This window comes from Miscanthus floridulus, chromosome 1 (assembly GCF_019320115.1).
Source record: "Miscanthus floridulus cultivar M001 chromosome 1, ASM1932011v1, whole genome shotgun sequence".
Lineage (NCBI taxonomy): Eukaryota > Viridiplantae > Streptophyta > Magnoliopsida > Poales > Poaceae > Miscanthus > Miscanthus floridulus.
This window is the reverse complement of record NC_089580.1, coordinates 1055286-1080119: the sequence shown is the minus strand read 5'-3', so window position 1 is coordinate 1080119 and position 24834 is coordinate 1055286. Positions and strand designations below refer to the sequence as shown.

Sequence of the window (24834 nt, the reverse complement as noted above, 5' to 3'; positions counted from 1 at the left end):
ATTGGAATGGACAAATTCACAGTCGACGCCATACCGTCGTCGAGACAAATTCACAATCTATAGGCGCCACGCCGTCCAAGACTCAACCTAGCTGTTTAGCAATGGAGGAGAAAAAATTGTGATGTTCCAAACTTGTGGGAGCAAAAAAGGTGAGCAGAATTGTGTAAATATCTAATCCCGAATGATTTCCAGTACATCGCCGCAGCCGGTGCCGCAGCCTACCTTGTTGTCTCCTCCTCGACCCCGCTTCGAGCCGGAGGAGGGGCCCACCTCGAGAAGGGGTAAAGCCGAAAAGAACGGAACACATCAACCCATCCCAACTCCCCGCACCAATTCCGACTCCCAACTTGCTCCCAAATCCAAACGAGAAAAGGCTCCGCGTCTGCCTGCGCCTCGCTGCGGTTTGGTTGCCGAATCCTCTGGCCTCCCGCCGCCGCCATGGACGACGACCACGACCCCGACGCGTCGCCATCGCCGGCCGCCGGGGAGCGGTGCCCGTGCTGCTGCTGCTCCTCCTCCTCGTCGGCCGTGCCGTGGCGGCGGTCCGTGAAGCGGAAGCTGGGCGCGGAGAAGGGGAAGGAGAGCGGGGAGGCGGGGGACGACGAGGCGGGCCCCGCGGCGCGGGTCGAGGCGGAGGACGAGTGCGCGGCGCTGCGGGAGGCGGTGGCGGCGGCGCAGTCCGCGGCGTCGGCGCTGCGGGCCGACGTCGAGGAGGAGCGCCTCGCCGCGGCCAGCGCCGCCAGCGAGGCCATGGCCATGATGCTCCGCCTGCAGCGCGAGAAGGCCGAGGTCCAGATGGAGCTCCGCCAGTTCCGCCGCTTCGCCGACGAGAAGATGGCGCTCGACGCCGCCGACATCGACCAGCTCCGCGCGCTGCTCGCGCAGCGCGCGCGCCGCCTGGTACGCCTCCGCGCGAGGCTTCGCGAGTACAGGCTGCAGTTCCTCCACCTCGGCATCCCGCTTCCCGAGGGCGAGGGCGGGGACCTCGTCGCGCAGAGCGCCGCCGAGGAGGAAGAGGACCTCCTCCTGCTCGAGGGCGAGGACGGCTACGTCGATGGCGATGGCGGGTACTACCCTGAGCTCCGCTGCAACGACGGGGAGTACTACTACGAGGACGGGCAGGAGGAAGAGGATGCGGTTGCCCTCGATCTGGAGCGCCGGATCTGCCGCCTCGAGCACGATCACAAAACTCGCCTGCTTGAGCCACCCCTTGAGGAAGAGCAAGAGGAAGGCACCCACCTCTACACAGATGAGGCGTTGCCGAACTTGTCAGGGCATGAACGGGGTGGCCTCTATGCTGATGAGGTGTTATCTGAGGAGGATGTGGAAGCAAGGAGCAACCTCCACAATGATGATGAAGAGCTGCCGGAGTCTCCTACTGCTGGAAGTGGTGACAGGGAGGAAGCAAGCGAGGCTGATGGTGTTGACAGTGTAAGTGGCAGTTGCAGTGATAGGGTATACACCATTGACAAGGTGCATCAAGGTGCGTCTGCGCCTATTGCAAGGGTCATGGATAAGTACCAGGGCGAGGCAGTGGAGCCAGACATTAAGAAGCTTTACATGAGGCTGGAGGTACTGGAGGCCGATAGGGAGTCGATGAGGCAGGCCCTTGTGGCAATGCGCACAGAGAAGGCACAACTTGTGCTTCTTCGTGAGATTGCGCAGCAGCTTGCCAAGGACGGAGCTCCAGTTGGGTCAGGAGCTGGGGCGGGGCCAGGTGTACACCAGTCGCGTAGAAAGCACACAGTTGGGATTGTAGAGAGGAGATTCACGGAGGACAAGAAGGCGGCACTTGTCAAGACATATTCCATGGTTGCCTTGTTTAAGGTATGCTGCTTGTTTTACTGATACTGGCAGTGCAAAATATTGCAGGATTTTGCTGGAGATCACCTCTATTTAGTAGATTATTAATACTGTGTGGTTTATTAAGATCTAAGTTACGATGGTTGTGTGCTGATTTATGGCTTGTTCGGCTGGTACACAAGTCTACTGTGTACTAGTTTGTTCCGGCTGGTTTTGGTTGATTCAATAGTGTTCTGTGAGAGAGAATAAACTGAGACAAGCCGAGCCGAACACACTGTTAGTATATAAATCACTTGTAGATTTTTTCATTCATTCGATCAAGTAGGATGCTGCTATCTAATATCTATGAGCACTCTAGCAGATATTTGAGCATATTTAGGAATTGTTGTTGTAGAATGCAGAATATAGCTGTTGCTGATGCAGTATGTAGCTGTTCATTTTAATAGTCTGTCCAACTCTAAAATTCAAATGATTTTGCTAGTTGGCCCTAAAGTAGCAATGTTTCTTTTTTTTGTAACAAATTAACTATGTTTAATATGATTATCTATTTGCAACCGTTTTTCCTAGTTTCTTTTATTAGGGGCCAAAGTTGGGAACTGTTATTTGCTGTGCACAGTATGAATTCAAGCTAGGGTGGTTCTGTGCTATATTGAATGCAGCACATCTGAGCTCATTCATTCTTTGGTGCATCAATGAAGAGATAAATTTGGAATATCAGTCTGCATAGTTCTTGCTGACTGACTGGCTTGATTGAAATTAATGTTGCTTACTGCTGTGACATAATTTATTCCAGATACATTTTTTTTAAAAAATAAGGCCAGGGGATTGCACTTTCAGAGTTCTGTTTGTAGTTTGTTAATCCAGTTCTGCTCACCCTTGAGCATCTGTTAGAAAAAAAACATTCTGCATGGGTGAAACTTAGAGGGTGTCTGTGTGTGTGTTTAGGCGGGGGGAAATTTCCTGCCAATCTTGATGTTTATCGTATACTTGTAGTCCTTGTGGCAATGGCTTGCTGGTCAATCGTGGATTGTAAAGACAATAAATGGCAAGCTGCCTAGCTCCCTGTAGTGCGAATCTTGTGGTCCACAGCAGCAGGGCATGTGCCCTTAGGGGCAAATTTTACTTTCTCGGTTGTCTATTTGTGGGGTGAGATATTGTTTTTTTTTTCTTGAGCAGTCACACTTCTTAACCATGTGACCAACATACCATTAGGGCACTAACACATGAATATCTACCTAACATAAAAGTTGAGTAAAACAAAATAAGGGCGTGTTTGGTTTGTTACCAAACTTCGCCGCAGACCGCCACAACTTTGACGCCACAGTTTTGCATGCGTTTGTTTCGTGCCCAGAGTTAAGGCGCCGCCAGAACTCATCAATGCTGCGTAAGTCAGTTTTTATGCCAATCCGCGCCGAGTCTGAGGTGAGCTATTTGTTCGCCCAACTTTTGGCGTCGCCGTGACTTCGGTGCGGCATGCATAGGCGGCGTCCAAACAGACCGTAAATAAATAAAAACTGGTTGTAGGTACTATTCCAGAAGCGCTTAAATAGATTGCTATATTACACCTCTACATAATGTTAAATGTTCTTTAGATGTGAGCCCGTGACATTCCTTTGCGCTTACACGGCCTTTCCTGTTCATAATGATAACCAAGTAGTCTTTTTCCCAAACCTAAGTATTTGCTGTTATCTTTTGCAGTGGGTCCTCACTTTATTTGGCAAGAAAAAGAAGCTATCTCAAAGCAGGTAGGAGAGACTTCAATTGGAATTCAGTTCATGCTATATACTTATTTTATCTGTAAAGCACGGTGATATTGACTACTTTCCTACTTGGTTGATAGGTATACTTTTGGCTTATCAAGTAATAATGTTGGTTTGCTCCTACTCTTGGATAAGTGCCCACGGATCCAGAAAACCCTCACGAGAACAAAGTAAAACCTGCCGAAAGAAGCAGCAGCAGCTGTACAATGTAAATAAATAGCTGTTAGTTGGGAAGTTTGCATCAGATTGCATTTTTTTGTTAATGTTGGGTGGAGCCAGAGTTCTTTTGATTCTTTAGTTGATGATTTCCTGATTTCACATCTTTGGTGATGAGGATACTATGTGTTGGTCTTGCAATTGTTCAAGTCACAAAAACACTTTTGCTTCTTTCTCACCAGCAAGAGCTACAATGCATGTATAGTGCGGTTGTAATACACTGTGGTGGTTGGTTTGCTTGCTTCCAGGTTGATGAGTGAATATTTATGAATTTTAGCTTACAGGTCCAAACTGCAAAACTTTTGTGGAAAAATGTTGTGTGCAAACCAAGTCTGCTTATGCTTGTATATGTTCAGATTTGTTGGACTGCCCAATCTGTTTAATCGGAAATTTGTGTAAAATTCCTGATCTGAAGGGCCGCCCTTCCAAAATATCAGTAACTACACTGAAGCTGTGCTTGGATACATTCTATCCACACGTGTGTTGGAGTCGATACTAATGCATTCAAACAATCCTTGAAATGGTAGGTGGAACCAATACAGGTACGCTGTTTGCATGGCACTTATCTTTATGCTCACACTTCTGACTGAAATCTAATACACTAGGTAGCTGGGTATCTTAGCCGAAAAAATTATCACAGAACCTATGCTACCTGTACAATTTGATTCCTTGTCATCTAGTATATCTGTTGGTTTAAGTTTCTGACTTTTGTGAAATTCGTCATCTAGATGTTTGTCGCTTGAAAGCTTGAGGTAGTTATATAGTAGTACAGAAATATACTGAAATTGCCTGTGAATAACAGATCCAGACATGTGGTACAGGTAAGCAACTTAACGTTGCACTGCTCCTTTGCTTGTTCACGTCTTGATGGTTCTTTCGTGTATGAGCCAGCAACCATTTTGGAATTTTGGATGATATATGTCAGTGAACCCACATGTATCCGAGTGCTGTTTGCCACATGATGTGTTCTGGACTTCTGGTACTTAAAAAGGAGTTCAGGGCAGCACAACATTTGACTTCACTCTTACAGGCAAAACACACACCAATAATCAGTAAATAGGTAAATACAATAGCTGACATCATTGGTACATATAACAGTTTCATCATTCAAACTAGTAGAATGGAAGGAACAAAGGAATTAATTAAACCCTCGAAATCTGAACCAGGTGGAGAATGATAGAATGCAACTGATTTTGCTTGCTTCTTTGATGGTCTCGACTTCTGCTATGTCAATTTCTGTTATATCGGTGCAGTTAACTTAATTGATTGACACTTACCAGGAATTAACAGATGTAATTAGCTAGAGAACCTTCAGATGTAATTAGCCAGAGAACCTTCAGCTTTGATGGCCATCTTGGTGACTATTGATAACATTAGTGTTACAACAGGAAGAACATTGTAGCTTTCAAATTCCCATCGATAGCATTGCCTGTGAGTCCCAGTATTCTTTGGCCTGCTTCACCATCACACTTCGCTCTTCGCGCAGTCTCTGCGCAAAGTAATCTTTGTCCCTGGTTAGACAAGAGATGCAAGTTAGATCTAGAACACACATAATTCTTTCTCACAACAGGTGCAGGTTAGATTCCAATACCTTCTCTTGAGGAGTAATTCGAGTTCAGTCATATGCACGGCACGACCAAACACACCAACCTGAAGATCGTCAAATCCAAATCACCACCATGGAAGATGAAACAGTGTGCGGATACAACTTTTGTCATGTATTTATGGGACAATTCATTGTTTAGAACGTAGCATGAATGCCAAGGTAATTTATGGTGATGTAAAAGAAAAAAACTAAACCAACCTAGGACGAACTAGGAGGCTTTGTATTAAGAAGAAAACATGACTATATTCGCCTCGACGATTTATGGGTGATGTAGCAAAGGTTATCAAAGAAAACATGTCACAAATGGAAGATACCACAAATAGAAGATACGTTTCACGGCAACAAGGAGACTGAACAAGAATGATGTCTGGCAGCAAGTAGGATTGCTCACATACCGCTCGGCATACAGGGCACTTGGCCTCCGGAGGTGCCGACTTGACACCCTGGAAGATGTAGACAGAAGCAGCACCACATGCACAGGCTTTGCAGAACAGATGCCCACAGCTAAGTGCACAAGGGTTGAACAAAGTGTCCTGTACACATTATCAGTGGAAAAATCATCACAAATGGACACTAAAATCAGCACACATATATTCAAGCAAACTGAAGAGGGGGAAAAGATACCCTGCAGGGACAACATGCAAAGTTTCCACAGCAAATTTCCCTACCAACAAGGACTACCCTTTTAGTTCTATGATATTTATGAGCCAAAGAAAACGGAAGTTAAAGAATATCTCACCAAGCAAATCGGACAAGTTAGGCTGTACTCATACTTCAGAGTTTCAGAAATGGTCATTGTCAGTAGTGGCTGTGCTCCACTCAGGTCACAGGAAAAATTCTTGAAGAATCCATTCTTGAAGAACCCTCCAGCTCCAGGTTCATCAACAGACGAATCATCACAGTTGAGATGGAAAGCACCAAGCTCTATCAGCCAAGGTGACTGCAACAGTTCAATATGCTCAGTTTGCATCTTGCTCTTGAAATCTCTGCCACTCACAGAACCATGTATCTGCAGGATTATATAACTATATAAATACACAAAGATACATTGAATATGTCTGCTGACAATCAGGAGATCAACACTTACCTTGTCATATTTCTTGAGAATTTTGCGAATAGCAATAGCATTCATGGTCACATAATTGAGAAGCATTCTACCTTCTTGAACCATTATTTGCTGATCATCTACAAAACACTGCCTAAAACGCCATATACAGCTTTGTAGTCCTGAAGGGACATGAAGATGGAGGAGGCGTTGTACTCTAGATCTGAAACAACCTGCTATTTCTGATGCCTCCTTGTTGAGTTCTGTAAAGAACATCTCATCGCACACTGAACAAGAACGATACTAAAAGTTAAAATCACAGTAGTATAAGTTGTAAGACAAGCAGAACAAGATGAAAAAGGAGTAGCAAAATGTAAAGTAATGTCCTTAAGTAAACTATTCTAGTCAAGCTATCTAGTTCTAGGTTTCCAGCTATGAATTTATATGGTCGGACCAGGAATAGTCCATAGTTAGGTCAAACAGACATGAATACTCGCCCACCTAAAACTAATAATATTTCCAAAGCAAGGAGTCCAGTTGTACAAAATGAAATGACTATTAATCTTTCATGGAAGAGAATAATAACTGTTGTCATCTTTCTTTGGTTTTAAAATCTCGTTTCATCAAGTTGATGCCAAATTAGTCCATTTTTTATCATAAAAATATGACTATTTCCTCAGAAGTTCCTGAGTTGCAAATTGTAATAAAATCACATGCGGTTCAAAGTAGCAAACTAAATGGCAAGTGCGAATGATTTTTAACTATGGTGATAATACATTATTTTGCTTCCATATCATAAACATAAAACACGCGCATCAAGATGGAGGAGCAAGGTCTGCAATGGTAGACTATGGGCATACATGTGCATGAGTTGCATTCACAAATGTTTGAAGATTCGTCACTCCCTTCCTGCTGCTCATCACCATTTGTGCCATCTGCTTGCAGTGAGCGACCAACTCGACATTTCTTCAATACCTTCTTGAGGCGTTTGTATTCTACATGGGAGCATTGTCCTAGGAATTTGTCCTGCTCTGCCCGGAGATACTCCTCATATGTGGCGCCGAACTTCATCTTGTCAACTGGAAAAAAGAAAATGATAATGAACTATAGCCATGCAATGTTGAGGAGATTATGCACTCCATCATGAATTGTAACAACGAAATAAATCAGCAGACACTCAATGCCTTATGACATCTAATGAGCACATTGGTCTATGTCCAAGATTGGTAAAAGGGACATTTTCAGGCTGCAATTTTTAATCTGTCATCGCGCAACCGAAATTTCACAGGAGAAGAGATGTTTTTAACATGCAAATGCACTTTCTTTGGGAATAATTTAATTTTGATCAAAATTAGCTTTGCAAGCATGAATTAACTGATACAGATAACTGTATTCTGCAAAAGAAATACATGGCATAGAATCTAAATTGTAATAACAGATAAAAAATATCAAATAAAATAGTAATACACAATGAAAGGAGAGGCTAAGCGAACTGATTTTGCTATAGTTATATATCCTTTTTTTATGGACCATAAAAATGTAAAATTGGTATCCAGAAAATGTAATAGAGAATATGGAATTATAACTCCTGCTGCATGCTATCCAGTAGCCACAACATCGTTGCCAGGCATAGTGATCCTAACTATTGATCTTTCATCAGTTGCAGTTTGTGCTGCTGTGATTATACAGTCTTGCCCCTCCTTGTAATTTCAGTAGAAGACAAAACTTTAAATTTACAAGGTTCCATAAGAATATCTTCTATATATTTTAGGAATTTAAACATAGGTGAATTCAACTTTCTCTGTATGACTGCAACTGCATACTCAGAAATTTCAAAAAGAAAAGAACTAATGATTTCTGCACCAAATGGGCCAATATTATAATCGCGCAGAACAATGCGGTCGCTGACTTTTGAACCTTAAAGGAAAAGATATGATCTTATCGATCCAAGGATATATTATAAATAACATCAGTGCCAAATTGTGCAAGAACGTCAACATCATTGCACCAGCAACGTATTATTCAAGCTAACTGAATGTAGCATTTGGATTTTCCTCAGAGATGGCATAGCTTTAAACCCAAACATGCATAAACATATATATTGACAGTTGTTTCGGGAAAAAGAACATGGCTGAGTGACTGAGTCAAATATTTACGTTAACAGGATAGAGCACAAGAGTTTGCTCAGAGTTCGCGCGGCTTTAATTTAAAACCATATTGACTTAAAGAAGAAAAACACATAGGGTGCGTTTGGATGCTGTCCATGCAGCCAAAACCAGCTGACCGGCCAAATTCTGGCGCAAGAATTGGCCGCACCGGTTTGACCTTGAATCGGTTGAAAAATGAACTAACTATCGGCTGCTTTTACAGTGTCCAGCCAAATATCGGCAGCCATCCAAACAAGTTCCCTGCCCACGGTCAATGTATTGGCTCGGCTCCAGATGGCCTCAATCCAAACGCGCCCATAGTATTAACTAGCAGGGAGCCCCGCGCTTTGCGCGGGCAATAGTGGTGAAGAAAGGTTTGTATTGCGTTTTAAAAAAAAATATGTGTAGGGTGGTAGTGCTTATTAACGGTGTAGTACTGTTCACCGTACCCGTTAGTGTTTACAAAAAAAACCTGTACTATTCGCCGACGTTGTTACTGGTTATGAAACCCGGTACTGTACCTCGGACCCGTTACTGTTCATTGCGCGTTCGCTGTTACCGGAACAGTGATATGTGAGAGCGGTCGGAGATCCCAGGCTGCACGTCTTTTATATATATGTATAGATTGTTGTTGACATTGCAACTGAGTTAGTTGATCCGAGGAGGAGAAGAGCATGAGACAAACGAAAAAGAAACGACAACAAAGACATGACGCGACGTGGCCCAACTAATAAACGCATATGTATTCCTAAGAATCGAATCGGCTGAGGACGAAGAGACAAGAGAGGTTTGAAACTCCGGGGGTTTGGAATCGGGAATAAGAGTTCAAATTCGCTCGGACCACTCCCAAAACCCCAAATCTCGTCTGTCTAAGCTGGCACAACAGGAAGTCCGCGGAACGATCACGGCGGCCGCGCCGACAAAATGCATGGCGCGTCAGAGGCGGGGGACCGCGCACGGGATGGCATAGTTACCTGAACGGACCGCCGGCGTGCGGCAGGGCGCGGATCAGGATCGCCGGCTCGCCGCTCGCCGCTCGTGCAGAGGCGGCGTGCGTGGTGCGTGCGGAGGAGGCGGCGGCAGATGTTCAGGGGAAGTGAACGGCGGCGGCGGCGGCGGCAGCGGAGGTGCTCGCGTGACGCGCTTTGCTTGAGCGCAAATCAAACGCGGGAGGGATATGCTCGCGGTCGCGGCTCGCGCTGGCCTCTCTGGTCTCTGCTAGTCTGGCTTGTGGCCGCCTTCCCTTGGTTCCGTTCCGTTGCGACCTGCGAAGCAATTAAAAGGGGGTGGGTGGTGGGTACGGGACGCCTCGGCACGGGTTTCCCGTTTCTCCACCTTTGGACGGGCCCCACAAGCCGCAAGGTCGGCTGCACCGGGCCCAACTGCAACTGACAGTGCGGCGGAGAGGTGTTGTTGGTCTGGGGCCTGTTTAGATTAAAAAAATTTTGCGCAGTACTCGTTACATCGAATCTTGCGGTATATGTATGGAGTACTAAATGTAGACGAAAAAAAAACTAATTACACAGTTAGGTGAGAAATCGCGAGACGAAACTTTTGAACCTAATTAGTCCATAATTAGACACTAATTGCCAAATACAAACGAAAGTGCTACGATGGCCAAAATCTAAAAATTTTTGGATCTAAACGAGGCCTGAGCCTTTTCCTCCTCCTGCAAACCTACAAGACGTGTGCGTGTGTGCCCTGTGGCAGCAGCCGTGGAGGACCCGCCCAGGCCAGGTGTAGCGTAGCGACAGCGTAGACAGGCTTTTACGGCGGCGGCCAGGGGCACTCTGGACGGGTCAGGGGCGCCCTGGGTCCACCTGTCTGCGGACCGCGGGCGGATGCTGTGCTTTTTTCACCTGGCAATGGTCAAACGGGTCATCAGACTGTCTCCGAACCTAAAACATATTGGTCATGCATTAAAAAAAAAAAAGCTTATACCTAAAATTTAGGTTCTCCAACAACCAACGCAAATAAGGCGCGGCCCCCTCTGCCACCACCTCTCCCCCCTCCCTTCCCCACGCACGGGCACCTGCTGCTGCTGCCACCACCTTCTCCTCTCCACAAATCTCGCCTCCGCCGCCACCCTAGATCGGCGCGAGCACGCCGCTTGATGTCAGATCTATGAGAGGGGCTCGCCACCATGAGGGCCTTGCTGCTGCTGGCGCTGCTCCTGGCCGCTTGCGCCGCGACGAGGAGGCAGGCGCAGGTTCTCCTTGGGCTCGAGGTCCACGAACGGGAGGAGATTCTGCTCCACCTCGCCTGCGGAAAGCACCGGGCGACCGGACGCTGTCACGGACGTTGATGGGAGCCAGTCGGCTGCGGCGGCGGACATGGCGACGGTGCTGCAGCGCGCCTCCCTCATCTCGCGCCTGCGAGCGGGCAAGGCAGCCGGCAATGGTGGGCCTCCCCCACCCCTGCGGCGGCGGGGGCCGAGCAGCAGTAGGCGGAGATCTAGGGCGGCTGTGGGGGCGCGGTGCGAATCTAGGGCGGCGATGCGGAGCCCCCCTCGATGCTGGCTGTGGCGAGGCGGAGCTGCCGCGCGGCCGCCGTGTTGAGCCGGCTCCGGTCGTCCCCTTCCCTCGTGGTGGTGGGCCTGGCGCTGAATGGAGACACAAAGAGATGGAGGGAGGACGCTTATTTGCGTTTCGCGTCGCCTCTGACCCAAAAGCCTCGTTCGGATGGTATGGTTCTAGAGGAATTTGGATAGTTTGGAGGAATTCTGGATGAATTTGTGAGAGGAAAACACTGTTCCGGATGAAAAAAAGAAGCGAATCAAGCCGGGTTTAAGGGCACACGAACGGGAATGGTTGCTGTGTTTGCCTACTCTGTTGGAGCCTGTTTTTTGCCGCTAAAATACTGTACACGACGTATTTTGGGAATGGGTCGCGTTATGTCTACGCTGTTGGAGATAGTCTTAGCGGCGGGCCAGCAACGGCACAAGCGCCATGATGATTACCAGCAGCCTGTTCGGCAGCTCGTATTCGGCTTATCAGCCAACGAATAATATTTTTCTCTCACACCAAATCAGTCAGCAGTATTTTCAGCCATGGCTTATAAACCAATCCAATCGAAACGAATAGGCTAAGGGCAGCAGCAGTCATCGACGAAATTGAATGGATGGACGACGTGGGGCAAGGACATACAGCCTGTCCGGCGGTCTGTATTCGGCTTATAAGCCTTGGCTTATCAATCAACGAACAATATTTTTCTCTCACACTAAACCGACCAGCAGAACTTTTAGCCATGGCTTATAAGTCAATCATGCCGAAACTAACGTGCTGATATACTTTTGACGCTGGAGGATTGTTCGCCACTCTTAGGTCCCTAGCATTAACGGCAGAGCTTCTTCCAGCCTCACTGCTTACTGCCAGATTCACGCAGCAGCACGATTTTTTCTATTCGACTCAGAGTCTGGTGGAACGTTTTGCACACAATTCGCATCATCTGTGTGTGTGTCTGTGTAGGGTTGGCCACGGCACCAAACGCTTCAGTCATAGGGCACACACGACACAAAAGTTACGGAGCACCAACACAACACAAAAGTCACGGACAGCGAGCACCAAGCTTGGCAGCCAGACCCTGGCCCACCCGCCGGTGAATGTGCCGGAGAGGCCCAAACAGACGAGGCCGGCCCGGGCTCTCAACTCTGGGCAGTGGCCGCTTTGAGTTGGGCCGGGCCGCACCACGCAAAGCGATGAGATGGGATGAGCGATGAGGCTGCGTCGGTGACGACGATCCAATTCCAATCTCAGCGACCAGCGAGCGACGCCGGCCATGCTCTCCGCCGCCGCTGCCTCCGCCATACCCAGGCTCCGCTGCGCGACTCGACCGCGGCTGAGGCGGCCGTCGGCTAGGACTTACTGGCCGCGGCCGCTCTCATCCTCCTCCAGCCACGTAACGCCAGCGCCGGCTGCGGGTGCGGGGGCGGGGGGGCTGGAGCCGCCGGACCTCACCCGCTTAGCCAACGCCGCGCGCATCTCGCTTTCCCCGCAGGAGGTCAGTCGCCGTCCTGCTTTTCTTTCTCTTGATGACAAACATTTGGGACAAGACGGGCTGACGCTTTTGCCTGTGTTCTCTGTGTGCCCGCTCGCTAGGCCGAGGAGTTCGAGCCCAAGATTCGGCAGCTCACGGATTGGTAAGTTTTTGCTACCTATTCTCTTCTGTTTGCAAGTGGATAATTCAAGGGCCGGTTTGTAGTGCTGGCAGATTGCAGCTCATGAAATTCTGCGACACGGTGGAGCCTCTCTACTAGGAATGCTCTGCCATGGGTTTAGATAATTTCTTAGTATGGATATTTTTAATTGGGGAACCAATGAACACATGCTGTAGTGCATTGCCAATTCCGGACTGGAAATGCTTTGGGTGATTAAAATACTGAAGCAATGTTAGTACCTTCTGCAGACTGTAAATATATCTCACTATGATCCCTCTAAAGTCAGCGATTCAAGTCCCTCTCACTTAAGTTAGAGGGGAGACTCATCCCGAAAGTCATCCAAATATACACATAGTTCTCACAACTTCACCATGAAAACAATATAGCTGCCAAATTGTTGCAGAAGATGAGGAGTAGAAAACGCATGAAAGGCTGAAAGTGGTGGGAGACCTACCAGATGAGCATCCTCAATGAAGGCACCTTTCTAGAGTGAATGGGACACTGTTTTAAAAGATGAATATGGCAGCCTCAACTTTTTTAGTGAACAATGCAATATGAACATATTTAAAAGACTGCATCTAGTTTCCTGTGGCAGAACACCACAAACGTTACAAGCTCTGTCACAATTAAGTTAATGGGTATGTTTTAGATTTATATAACTTGATCAGAGTGGGTGTTTTTATTTTGTGTAGTTATGTGATTCTTAATCACAAAATAGGAAGATCATGAATATTCGTACTATGGGGGTGTTGGGTTTTGATTTCTATTTGTATGCACTGTAAGAAAATCAAAGCTTGACTGGTTATTTTGGGGTAGGACTTAGCTGCTCTTTGTTTTTATTTTCTTTACAGGTTTGGGCAACTTCAGGTAGTAGATCTTGAGTCCATTGAACCTTCGCTTAGAGCTGGTATGAATCTTGGTTGCATTGTGATGATTGATTATTGCTTATTAGTGTCTCTTGGTCTAGAATTTGGAAAGCGTAAAGCCTTTCCCACTTCGATAAGCATGGAAACTTGATTTACTAATACTAAGTTCCCTATCCCAATTGGTTGTGACACGATAGAAGGCTTCTAGTAGCATTTAGCCATCTGCTCTATACTAGCACTGTGCTTGACATCATGATAACATCACTTGATTTACTGGAATTTTGAAGGCATAAAGCTTAACCCATTTTCGATGTGCGTGAAAACATTATTTACTGAGTTACCTATCCCAATTAGTTGTGACACAGCAGAGGGCTTCTAGTGAGCATTTAGCCATTTGTTCCATACTAGTACCGTGCTTGGCATCATATGTGAAATGGAAGAATCATGAGAGAAGGATTATAATGTCATCAGTTAACTATATTTTAAACAATTAGTTCTGAATTCCAATGCTTTCATCCAAAAACCAAATATTTTATTTGATTCCCTACCCCCAAAACCCCAAAAGAAGAAAAGGTGTACTGCAATGTTATTATTTTGTTCGTAGAGCTGTTAAGATTAAAGAGTTCCTAGCAGCCCGTTACACAATAATGCTTATTAACTGTTAGTCCGTTTCTGTATGTTTATTTCTGCGGATTACCATTTTTCATGTTCCACTATCTCATCCACAGGTACAACGGCTGATAGTTCTTTGAGAGAAGATAAGCCTGAAACATTCGATAACAGGTGAGCAAGGCAATGGCTCTTCCATTATTTTCACTAAAGCGCTACATGCTTTGCAACGAAAGCCTGAGTGTCTTCTTTTTCGTTTTTTGTTTCTCGTCAATGCAGAGATGCCATAGTGGAGGCCATTCCAAGTTATGATGATCCATATATCAAAGTGCCAAGAGTGCTGAACAAAGAATGATCTGTATCCTGTATATCAAAATTGTTAGAATATTAAAACTCTGCGCCATTTGTACAATGCAGCATGGTTAAACATAATGATAAAATCTGCAAAAAGATCGAACGAGCCATCAGCAAGCTGAACTGATTTTGTGCATTTCAATTTGATAATGCTGTGATTGAACAGAGCAATCAGCAACCTTGCATTGGGACAGGATAACAGGAAAGATTTGGGAGATCTGCTTCAGGAGATACCTTGTTTTTTAATGCAATTATTTTTTGCTCTCTAAAGTATAGACTAGTGAAGTCTTGAAGCCCATCCTAATCTATTTTCAATTCCTTGGAGATTATGCTCCATTTGTTAAAGGCTTTTGTCAATCACCTGGAGAGTGGAATCAAAGTTATAGCAGAGCTCTCTGCCAATCCTATATTTAGGGTTGAGAATGTGGTGGTCCCAATCTTAGTCTGTAATTAGTCTACCTATTTCTTTAGATTGGTATATGCTAAACTGCATTTCTTTTCTTAAAAAAAAGTTGGCTAATTTTGACTGCCGATAGCCACATTTCTCAAGCCTGTTCCTCCTCACGTGATAACCATGCTGGAACGTGATATGCCTGGTATATCAGAGTTGTTGGGCATGTTGGCATTTTGGATATCCAGGAGCAAGGAGGGGATGAGCAATGCATTAGCATAGCAATGCATAGCATTCACAGGGTTCTAATTTGCAGTCATAGGGTTCTCATGGTATACCATGCTTAGAGTCACGTTGCTCCTCGGACGACCTTGTTATCCCATTTATGTTGGATATGGTGCTTGGAGTCACGTTGCTCCTCGGATGACCACGACCACCTATGGTGCTTATAGTCACATTGTCGGTGCAAAAAGTGATCAACAAGTAATTGTCGGTGCAGAAAGTGATCAACAAGTAAATATTTGTAGTTTTGCCGTACGTTGTGATCGGAGGTGGCCTAGCACTCAATGACATAGGGTTTATACTAGTTCAAGCAACGTGCCCTATGTCCAGTTTGAGTTGGTCGGTGACTTTATTCCTGAGCCTAGGTGCTCGAAGTTTGCAGTGAGGTTACAAACGAGAAGGAGAAAGATGGGGTGCACGAGAGGTCCGGTCGGCTCCGATCAGAAGGGCCGAGAGCGACAGGAGCTCCTCTATGAGCTAAGTGTTCAAGCGTGTGCTTGAGGTCCGAACCTGGCGGTTCTGTGGTTGTGAGCTAGTGAACTTGATCGATCTGAATTAACTTGTATGAACTTGAATCCACCTAGTCTCTTGGGAGAGAGCGCATCCCCTTTTATAGATGAAGGGGATGGCCTTACAAGTGAGAGGGAGAGACTTCGTATGCTTCTAAGTCTTGTTGCCCACGCCAGCGGGTACAGGAGGATGGTAGGCGCCCACAACACTGTTGGATGTCGGTTGTATGTGGGAGGTTACGTCGTCTTGTTTCGGGTATGGCAGATGTCAGCACCTGCATATATTGTTGATGCCCAGAGGTATGTGAGGAGTTTCACCATGTTCACTTGGTACGGTAAATCCCGGTGCCCACAACACTGTCGATGCCCAGAGGCATGTGGGGGGCCTTACCGCATGGGAGTTAACGGCGCCCACAATACTATAGAGGAAAATGTCGACGCCTACAATATTGTTTGTGTCAGGGCGGTTGCAGAGTACTGTTCCCGTAGGTGACAAGGTACGGCCCCTGGTATTATGGTTTGACTTAAGCGCCTTGCCTTGCTTTCAATGTTCGTTCACTGGTCCCTTCCGGGCGGGCGTCCCCGGTCGGTTGGTCTCAGTCGGCTCTGGTTGCTCCAGTCGGAGAAGAGCAGTGAGCAGGGTCTTTGCATACCCCGGTCGAAGACGTGGGGTCGGAGTTGGAGGTAGTGCTTTGCTAGGCCTTCCCGTTGGAGAGACCATCCGAAGGCGTTGGAGACCGAAGTGAGCGCTCCGGTCGGAGAGCTGGGCTAGAGTCGACAAGCGGGCGTTGTTCTTCCTTGGCCTGACCTTCTGGTCGATGACTGGACCGCCCTTCTAGCCTGTTATTTTAGACAATTGGGCCGACCCATGAGTTGCACGCTGTCTGCTTGAGCCGAGCCTTTGCGGGGAAGCCGGTCCGCGAGGGACCCCGAGTTTATGAACCCAACAGGAGCCCCCGAGCCCCGAGCGATTCTGGTAGAATCGTCTGGGGGATTTTTGCCTCGACGGCGGGTGCGTGCGGGCGCACTCGTGGGTGTAGCCCCTGAGCCCTCGGGCGGTTCAGGTAGAACCATATGGGGGGGTTTTCGTTTGCCAGCGGGGGAGGTTTTTGTTTCGTCGGTGGGTGCGCGCGAGCGCACCCGCGGGTGTAGCCCCTGAGCCCCTGGGCGGTTCAGGCAGAACCGTCTGGGGGGTGTTTGTTAGCGGGCGTGTGTGTGTGTTCTTCAGTCGAGACGGAGTTTTGTTTAACCAAGGCATCGTTGCACAGCCGAGGTGCTTTAGTTTTTTTAGGGATCGGTTGAGAGGGAGCTTGCGGATCCTGGCATCGATGCGCGCCGTGGGATCGGGTGAGGCAGTTAGTTTGGTTAGTTTGGGATCGGGCGAGCCGGAGCTCATAGATCCTGATGGGGCGAGTTCAGGGTCACAGACCCGGGTTTTTTGGAGCACAGTCGGAGCGTAGCCGGATGGGGTGAGTTCGGGGTCATAGACCCTGGTGTTTTGGAGCGCAGTCGAAGCGTAGCCAGATGGGGCGAGTTCGGGGTCATAGACCCAGGTGTTTGGAGTGCAGTCGGAGCGTAGTCGGATGGGGCAAGTTCGGGGTCACAGACCTAGGCGTTTTGTGTCTTGAGCCCCCAAGCCCTGTTGGGCCTTAGTAGGGAACGGTGTGAGTTATGTGCGTTACCTCGTCCTCGGTTCCTCACAACCGGAGGGGCTGAGTTTTGTCGCTTGTCCCGATCGCTCGGGCTCAAGTGACGCGCTCGGTGAGTTCGCTAACGGGTATGATCGAGTGGAATCCGGGTCCATCGTTCGTGACGAGGTCGGCATAGCCCTCTTGTGACATTCCACTGCTCCTTTACCTACAACCCAGCAGATGCCTAGGTCATTCTGGAGACTAACCCGGGTGGCCTAACGGCATCCCCTCGATGGAGATTCTATGGGTTTGGCAAGAGGATCAGGATCGAACAAAAAGGTTGAGATGACCCTGTCTGCCAGACTAGGCAAGGGCCGCATGGGGCTCATCTGCATTTTTCTCTCCTGGCTCTGTTGGTTGCTCATGTCGAATGAGCCAACCGCCGCTTCGTGACGCAACATGGAGCGTTGTGATGCATTTCGCTGCACGTGCGATGCTTAGTTCCCAAGCCCCTGGGCAGTTTAGGGCCTGAATCGTCTAGGAGGCACGGGCGTATGGAATGAATGCGCGTATGGATGTATGAAATGATTTATAAGGAAATAGAGGGGGTTTGGTAGTGTTACCTTGATGACTCGAGTGACAGGGTTTGGAGAGCTCTAGTCAGAAATGTTCGACTGAGACCCATGCTCGTCGTTCATGATGGAGTTGGCATGGCCTATATGGGGTGTCCCTTCGCTCCCTACCTGTCTCTCGATGTATTTTTCTAAGCCATTCGATCGACTTTTAGGGAACCCGATGGTCTCTCCCGGTGGAGATCCCGTTTTGGGTTTTTCCAAGTCCCGCCTGGGGAAGTGGAGGGCCACGTGCTTGCGGCGGCGCTTTGGTTCTCATGCCTAACGTGCAGTAATGGCTGGCGTGTGGTAGTGGTGGGCCATACCTAGGCCACATCCCGTCTGATCAGGAGCCATTTCATCGAGCAGGGCATGTCTCATCGGTCAGGATGTGTCTTATCTGCATTAAATGGGAAAGAGAGAGGGGTTTTCGTTTCGCCAGTTCGCCTTTCCTGATCGGCGTGCCCTCCCCTAACTGTTGTACCCTTTTCCTTAAGTAGGAGGAGGGAGAAGGTTTTCGCTCCATTCTTTTGCCTATTCCTCATCTGTCGCCCCTTTTCTCTTCCTTCTCGCCGAGAGTGTTCTTGAGAGCCACGACGGTTTCTAGGAAAGAAAGGGGAGACATCGAGGGAGAAAAAAGAAACTCACAAATCCTTTTGTGATCTCAGAGCGAAATGTTAGACTGGAGGTCATCCACCATGAGGGAGTCGGTGTTGAAGGCCTTCGTCATGAAGGGATTCCTGTCGTCGAAGGAGGTGGCGCACTAGAGGGCTCCCAGGAGGGAGGAGTTCTTGTAACCTCGGCCTGATGAGGTGGTGTCTTTTCTCACCTTCTATGAGCGTGGGTTAGGATACCCCATGCACTAGTTCCTACACGGGCTCCTCAATGAGTGGGGTCTGGAGCTGCAGCACCTTAATCCGATGGGGGTGCTGCACATCACCAGCTTTGTCACCGTCTGCGAGGCTTTCCTCGGGATGGATCCGCACGCGGACTTCTTTCGATGGTTGTTCTCTGGGAGAGCCTTGATGGCGGGGAATCCGGCCAAGATCACGTCGGTGGGAGGTTTCACCATGCAGAGGAAGCCGAACGTAGGAGGCTCGTATCCCGCGTACATCCCCTATGACTCCAACTGGGGGTGGCATGTGGAGTGGTTTTACATCAGGAATCCACCAAAGGAGCCGTTCTCGGTGTTCACCAGTGGGAGGCTAGAGAAGAAGGATAGTTGGCCGTGGGGTTGTGCCCGTAAAGAGAAGAAGAAGGTGGAGGTCATTGAGGAGGAGCTCCGAAAGATCATATGGTGCGGTCTTGACGGGGTGCGAGTTTTCCACACCCTCTATCGCCGCCGGGTTGCGCGGTTGGCGGAGAGGATGCGGCCGATGTGGATGTACAACGGCCCATCGGACTCAGACCATGCGTTGCCGGAGGAGCTGTCGGACGATGAGGTCTGGAGTCGCCTTGGCCAGGTGCTGCAGCTGAAGCCCAAAGAGAGGGTCAAAGGGAAGCCCACACCTTTCAACTCCATGACTGGTATGCTCCCTTTTATTTTGTTCGTGCTTCTTCCTATGCTTTTCCTATTTTTTGATTTTGGGCCACCCGTTCCGTAGGGGCTTGGAGTTTACAAGTCCTAGATGCACCTTCCCATGGGACCGGAGGGTGTGTCCCGGCAGGTCACCTAGAAGGAGGTGGCGGATGCCAGGAGGAAGAAGAGAACTAGGGTGGTTCACATGGAAGCAAGAGAAGGAGCAGGAGATCGCCCGACGTGTGAAGGGTGGGGAACGTAGGAGCGACGTTGAGTCAGAGCTCACGTCAGAGGATCCCACAGATGTGGATGACATGGTTTTCTTTGAGGAGGAAAGTCAGGAGGTCATTGTGACCTCGGTGGAGTGTCGCGACCCTACGGCGACATCTGCTAGTGATGAGCAGGAGGCAGAGCGGCGCGCGGTGGTTCCCACGCCGAGGAAGCGTGCGGCGAGCGTGGACACCATTGGCGAATGGGAGGCAAAGTGTGCATGGTCACCGCGCCCCTTGGTGGTGTCACTGATCTTGTCGCCACCTCCTGTGGACGTGGCCGAGCAAGCCGAGCGGTCTGAGGAGCAGACTAGCACTTGTGCATCGCCGGGACCGGGACCGATGCCAATGTGTGGCTCACAGCCGGAGGAAGCCCCGCCTGCCATGAACGCGGTCGAGCAAGCTGGGCTGTCCGAGGAGTGGATTGGCACCCGTGCGTCGCCCGACTTGTAGCTAGAGGAAGCCCCACCCACTGCTCTAGTCGGGAAGTCCCGAGCTAAGGGTCATGGCGACCTGTAGGCCAAGCAGGAGCCGGTTAGGGTGACTCCGCCCCCGGCTGAAGTGAGGGGGCACAGGTCGTAGCCCGGGAGCGGTCCTTGTCCTGTAGGCCCATTGTCATTGGGTCTTGCCATCAGAGTCGTACCGCTCACCTCCTGGTACGTTTTTCTTTGTTTCTTTTCGATCTTTTGCTGTTGAGTCCTTTTGGCGTTTGACTTACCTACCCTTTTTGTCAGTGGCCGGGCGATGATGGGATTGAGCATCGCCCCAACTCCTATGCAGGAGGCTTGGAGGCCCACCCTACAATGTGTCATGGCGAGCAGTGGGGGGAACCAGGCGGCGGTGGTGAGTCCTTCCCTTCCGGGGGTGGTGCCCCCTAGGTCAGTTGCTGGTACGGTGGCAGCGGTGGCGGCGGTATTGGCGATGATTCCAGTGCTGACAGCGAAGGTCATGTCAGAGGTAACTCTCATGGCCCCTCCTCCACCAGCCGTGATAGAAGAGGAGAGGGAGACCGAGCTTCCTGCCTCGCCGGTCGGGGAGCTACACGGCTCACCCTTGCGGTTGGAGCCAAAAGCGCCGTAGGGAGACATGGTCGGGACAGAGTCAGAACGCTCGGCGGTGGCTCGCACACCCGAGGTGGTGGATACCCCATCTGATGATGAGGCGAAAGTCATGGCGAAGCCGCCGGTGTCATCGTGGGAGCTGGTGGTGGTTCGGTCAGAGGCAGGGCCCTCTGGTGGTTCGCCAGAGGGTGACCTGGAGTGGCCCTGCCCCGAGGACCCGACAAAGGTGCGGTTTGTCCTTTGGGATTCGTAGGAGGGTCAGCTCTGGGACATCCTTGGGGAGCAAGGACATGTCGTGGTGTTCGAACTCACCAACCTATCCGCAAAGCTCGGAGATGTCCAGGAGCGAGTTAAGTCCGCTCAGCAGTTAGTCAAGGTTGATCTGCAGCTTGCCGCGGAGGTGAGTTTCCCGTACTTGTCCTTTACCTCTAAATCTTTTGTTGGTTGCCTTAGCATGCTTGTTTTTCATAGAGTCTGAAGGGGATGTCATCCTACAAGTCCTGCTTCCTCCAAATAGAGCACGCCCAGGTGGCTGAGCTTGAGCGTCAGCTAGAGTCCGCTTGCCGTGAGTCCCAGGACCAGGCGGCCGAGGCGATCGTAGCACGGGCGAAGGGGCAACGTGCAGCAAAGTGGGCGACCGCCGCCGAGCGGGGGCTTGAGGCGGCGAGGGCCCACCAGGTAGAGACCGAGGCGGAGTTGCAAACATCCCTAGCGAACACCGAGGTGGCGCTCCAGAAATCCCTAGAGACCCTTGAGTTGGAGCGGAGCGCCTTGGCATTAGAGCAGAATGCCCTGGAGTTGGCGCAGAAAGCCCTGGAGTCGGAGCGGAAAGCCCTAGAGTTGGAGCAGAAGGCCCGGTCGGAGGCAGACCGGGAAGTGCTCGTGCTTCGGGGCCGGGTGATGGGGATGGAGGAGGCAAGCGCCCGACTATGTGAGTAGATGGCCCAGCAGACAGAGGAATTCTCCACCCTTGAGAACTTCCACGTCGGTACGTACCTTTTCTGTTTTTCGTTGTGTTGTTTTTTTCCTTCAGCATGTTTCTGAGCTTGCCGCCCTTCTTTCAGAGCTGGGCGGAAGGGTGAAGACGCTAGAGCAGACCTGGAGATGATCAAGGCGACTTTCAGCCAGAATGCAGAGGAGCTGGCCAAGTCCCATGAAGAGAGATGTGCTCTCGAGGGGGAACTTGACCAGATCCGCAACGTTGCCCAGCTTGTCATCTCGGGGGTCTTTGGGTCGGCCCCAAGTACTAGCACGCCCGCCGTCCAGCTGGCGGAGGTCCTAGATGTGGTCTGGGATCTTATTACGAGCGGGCTATTCTATGGAGCATCGGGGTGTTGACTTCGGTGGCGACGCATCACCCAAACCTGGACTTTGCTACTATCTACAGTGGATATGCTGATGGCTTGAGCATGGAGGACATCCAATCGATTAGAGAGAGCTTGCTGCCGCACGCAAGTTTGGTGGCAGACCAAGTCTCTGCTCAGTGGGTGATGGACGTCCGCCGTGAAGACATGGCTAGAAGCATGCGTGGGGAGGACGTTGCCTAGCCTACGGATGGCATAGAGCCTAGGTCAAAGGTGGACATCACCCCGACTTCAACCGAGCTGAATGTCATGCCACCGGGGAGTGAGCAGCCCGCGCCTTCACCGGTCGCACCGACAGCAGATGCCGCCAAGCCAGCCCAATAGCTTGTAAAATATAAGTAGTTTAGTGAACGTAAAAAGTTTAAGTTCATGGGGGAGCCCCTATGTAAACATTCCTGTGTGCTTAATGACTACAGTTGGTTTCGTTTTCTATGATAGAGTCACTCCGTTCGAGGAAGCTTGTTCCCTTTTGTTCCTTAGTTTTCCCTTAGCATAATTTTGTTTTTTATTCTTTCTTTCTCGTACCTACCCATTTGTCCCGTAGGCTGCAACCTTGGGAGCCTAGGGCATGGCCCATGAGGCTCAACTGCTCGTAACCATAGGAAAAGGCGGGGTGCGATAGATCGGAATGTTTTAAAGCAAAGCTACGTAAAGCAAATTAAAGGAACGAACTCCCCTTTTGATCAGGTAGGAAGGAATTTCACCATATGATAGTAAACAAAATAGAGAGGTAGTAGTGTCCCCTAGTGGAGCCCTTGAGCACCCTAGGCTAAAAAGTGTTTGGGTCAGGGTGCTTTTATAGGAGCATACGCTAAGTAAACAATGGTAAGACTGAAACTTAGGGGAAGAAAAACGACATAGTTGTTCCAAGCATTTAGAGGGAATGTCGTTGTTGTTGTCCTTCAGTCGGTAGGCGTTCGGTCGGATCACTTCAACCTTTAGTCATCCAGATCCTTGCCCGCTACGCCCCCTTTCTCGGTCGTTGCTTCTTTGCCTTTTTCTTCCTTTGGCCTACCGGCCTGCCGTAGAAGGCGCTTGAGGAGCTGGCATTCCTTATAGAGGTGTTTGACGGGGTAGTCGTGATTGGTGCATGGGCTCTCCATGAGCTCATGGAAATAGCCCAAAGGGTTCTACTGGGGCTGCGTGCCCGCGTGATCTGCCATGGTGACCAACGTGGAGTTGGCCGGTCGGTGGCGATCCTTTCTATTCTTTTCCCCTCTACGTGGAGGGGCCCTCATCCTAATCCTAGCGCTTGGCCTTACCTTTGCCCCGGCCTCCGTTAGAGCGCAGTGGGAGCGGCGCTTGCTAGAGGTGTTGGACAAAGGTCCATGGTCTCAGGCTATTAGGGCTAGGACTCCAGTCGTTGCTGCGTGTGTCTTGGTTCAGTCCGAGCCATGTGTATACAGGCGGTCGGTGAGGAGCGGTCGTCAAGTCCAAACGAGGTGCCAATGCGGCCTCCTATGCCACGCTCAGCGGTTGTAGCGGTGATCGGGTGGAGTGACTCATCTGCTACGTCCCCATTCCCCTAGTGGGGAGCGAGGCCATGAGTCAGCATCGTGATACGGAGCTCTTCGCTTGTTGAACGGCAGCGGTCTCCACTAGTGCCTGGAGGTTTCGGTGGATCACCTGTTAATGAGGGTCGTTTGGCTCTAAAGTGGACCATGACGCCTAAGAATGGGGTGAATTAGGCAACTTAAAACTCTAACTCTAAACTATGGCCTCTTTTACTAATCCTAGCAAAACCTATGCAATAGATAAATTATCTAAAAGTGCAACTACGGTTTTGCTAGTGTGTTGCTATCTCTACCGCAAAAGGAGCAATATAATCAATGTAAATGCGAAAGCTAAAGAGCAAGGTATGCAAACTCCCATTGACGACTCCGGTATTTTTATCGAGGTATCGAGAAGCGCGCAAGCTTCCCCCTAGTCCTCGTTAGAGCCCCTTGTAAGGAATCCCTCGCAAGGGCCAAGCTTCCGATCGGGTAACTCCATGGATAACCTCAGGCCTTCCCCACGTGCAAGTGGGTCTCTGACATGCCTTTCGGCAAGGCTCTCTTGGATGCTCCCCGCTGTCTTCACTATCAAGCTTCCAGCCAAAATGCCGCGGGCCTTGTTCCCTCTGGTACATGGTGGCGGCCACACCACAAACACGGTTGGTGTGATCTCGCAAGACTACAAGCCCCTCCAATGTATAACAATGGTGCGCGCAAGCACCGAGTGGTAAGAGGTATGCAAACCTCACTAAACACTAGGCCTAAACCTAGAGCAAGCGCATAAGCAGTGGTCTAATCAACCTAAGCATTTCGCAAAGCACCTACGCTAATCACCTAATGAATCACTAAGCACTATGAAAGTGGAGATCACTAAAATGGTGTATCAACACCCTTGGTATGTTTCCTCATCTCCACTGTAACCAAATGGCTGGTTGGGGGTTGTATTTATAAGCCCCACTAAGAAAGTAGCCGTTGGGGACAAAATCCCGCTTTTCTGCTACTGACCGGACGTTGAAGTCATCCTGATCAGACGCGTCCGGTCGTCCCGACCATTGGAGCCACGAACAACTGATCGGACGCTGCTAGTGTCCGGTCACATGCCACTGGACACGTCCGGTCGGTTTTGCCGCCAGCGTCCGGTC

At 49.6% G+C, this 24834-nt stretch overlaps 3 protein-coding genes across 6 annotated transcripts; 2 read left to right on the top strand and 1 right to left on the bottom strand.

The window, feature by feature from the left end:
* The first annotated feature begins 312 nt into the window (after window positions 1–312).
* On the top strand, window positions 313–3943 carry LOC136461580 (myosin-binding protein 7-like). The gene is made up of 3 exons (XM_066461173.1): window positions 313–1827; window positions 3502–3548; window positions 3644–3943. Exons 1-3 carry the CDS (start codon window positions 439–441, stop codon window positions 3735–3737), a joined length of 1530 nt encoding a protein of 509 aa, XP_066317270.1. The 5' UTR covers window positions 313–438; the 3' UTR covers window positions 3738–3943.
* A 381-nt stretch (window positions 3944–4324) lies between these two features.
* Window positions 4325–9808, bottom strand: LOC136462520 (probable E3 ubiquitin-protein ligase BAH1-like 1). Of its 4 annotated transcripts, none has more exons than XM_066463339.1 (7): window positions 9552–9808; window positions 7291–7509; window positions 6473–6717; window positions 6125–6394; window positions 5781–6049; window positions 5371–5429; window positions 4325–5290 (listed from the first exon to the last, which is right to left on the bottom strand). In XM_066463339.1, the coding sequence occupies exons 2-6, from the start codon at window positions 7499–7501 to the stop codon at window positions 5399–5401; spliced, it is 1026 nt and encodes a 341-aa protein (XP_066319436.1). In that variant the 5' UTR covers window positions 7502–7509; window positions 9552–9808; the 3' UTR covers window positions 4325–5290; window positions 5371–5398. The 4 variants fall into 4 exon arrangements, 3 of the variants coding, with proteins under 3 accessions (XP_066319436.1, XP_066318825.1, XP_066317985.1); XM_066462728.1 differs by having other exon boundaries at window positions 4430–5290; window positions 5781–5918; XR_010761014.1 differs by having other exon boundaries at window positions 5201–5290; window positions 5371–5918.
* A 2447-nt stretch (window positions 9809–12255) lies between these two features.
* Window positions 12256–14685, top strand: LOC136470786 (glutamyl-tRNA(Gln) amidotransferase subunit C, chloroplastic/mitochondrial). The gene is made up of 5 exons (XM_066468517.1): window positions 12256–12576; window positions 12675–12715; window positions 13585–13640; window positions 14328–14382; window positions 14488–14685. Exons 1-5 carry the CDS (start codon window positions 12355–12357, stop codon window positions 14561–14563), a joined length of 450 nt encoding a protein of 149 aa, XP_066324614.1. The 5' UTR covers window positions 12256–12354; the 3' UTR covers window positions 14564–14685.
* Window positions 14686–24834: the final 10149 nt, after the last annotated feature.

Coding starts and splice junctions, on each gene's coding strand:
- LOC136462520 (XM_066461888.1), bottom strand. CDS start 7,501: ATGAAGTTCGGCGCCACATATGAGGAGTATCTCCGGGCAGAGCAGGAC. Junction 6,395..6,472: donor TTCTCAAGAAATATGACAAG/GTAAGTGTTGAT, acceptor ATAATCCTGCAG/ATACATGGTTCTGTGAGTGG. Junction 6,050..6,124: donor TAACTTGTCCGATTTGCTTG/GTGAGATATTCT, acceptor CCTTGTTGGTAG/GGAAATTTGCTGTGGAAACT.
- LOC136470786 (XM_066468517.1), top strand. CDS start 12,355: ATGCTCTCCGCCGCCGCTGCCTCCGCCATACCCAGGCTCCGCTGCGCG. Junction 13,641..14,327: donor TGAACCTTCGCTTAGAGCTG/GTATGAATCTTG, acceptor TCTCATCCACAG/GTACAACGGCTGATAGTTCT. Junction 14,383..14,487: donor CCTGAAACATTCGATAACAG/GTGAGCAAGGCA, acceptor TCGTCAATGCAG/AGATGCCATAGTGGAGGCCA.
- LOC136461580 (XM_066461173.1), top strand. CDS start 439: ATGGACGACGACCACGACCCCGACGCGTCGCCATCGCCGGCCGCCGGG. Junction 1,828..3,501: donor CCATGGTTGCCTTGTTTAAG/GTATGCTGCTTG, acceptor TATCTTTTGCAG/TGGGTCCTCACTTTATTTGG. Junction 3,549..3,643: donor AAGAAGCTATCTCAAAGCAG/GTAGGAGAGACT, acceptor CTTGGTTGATAG/GTATACTTTTGGCTTATCAA.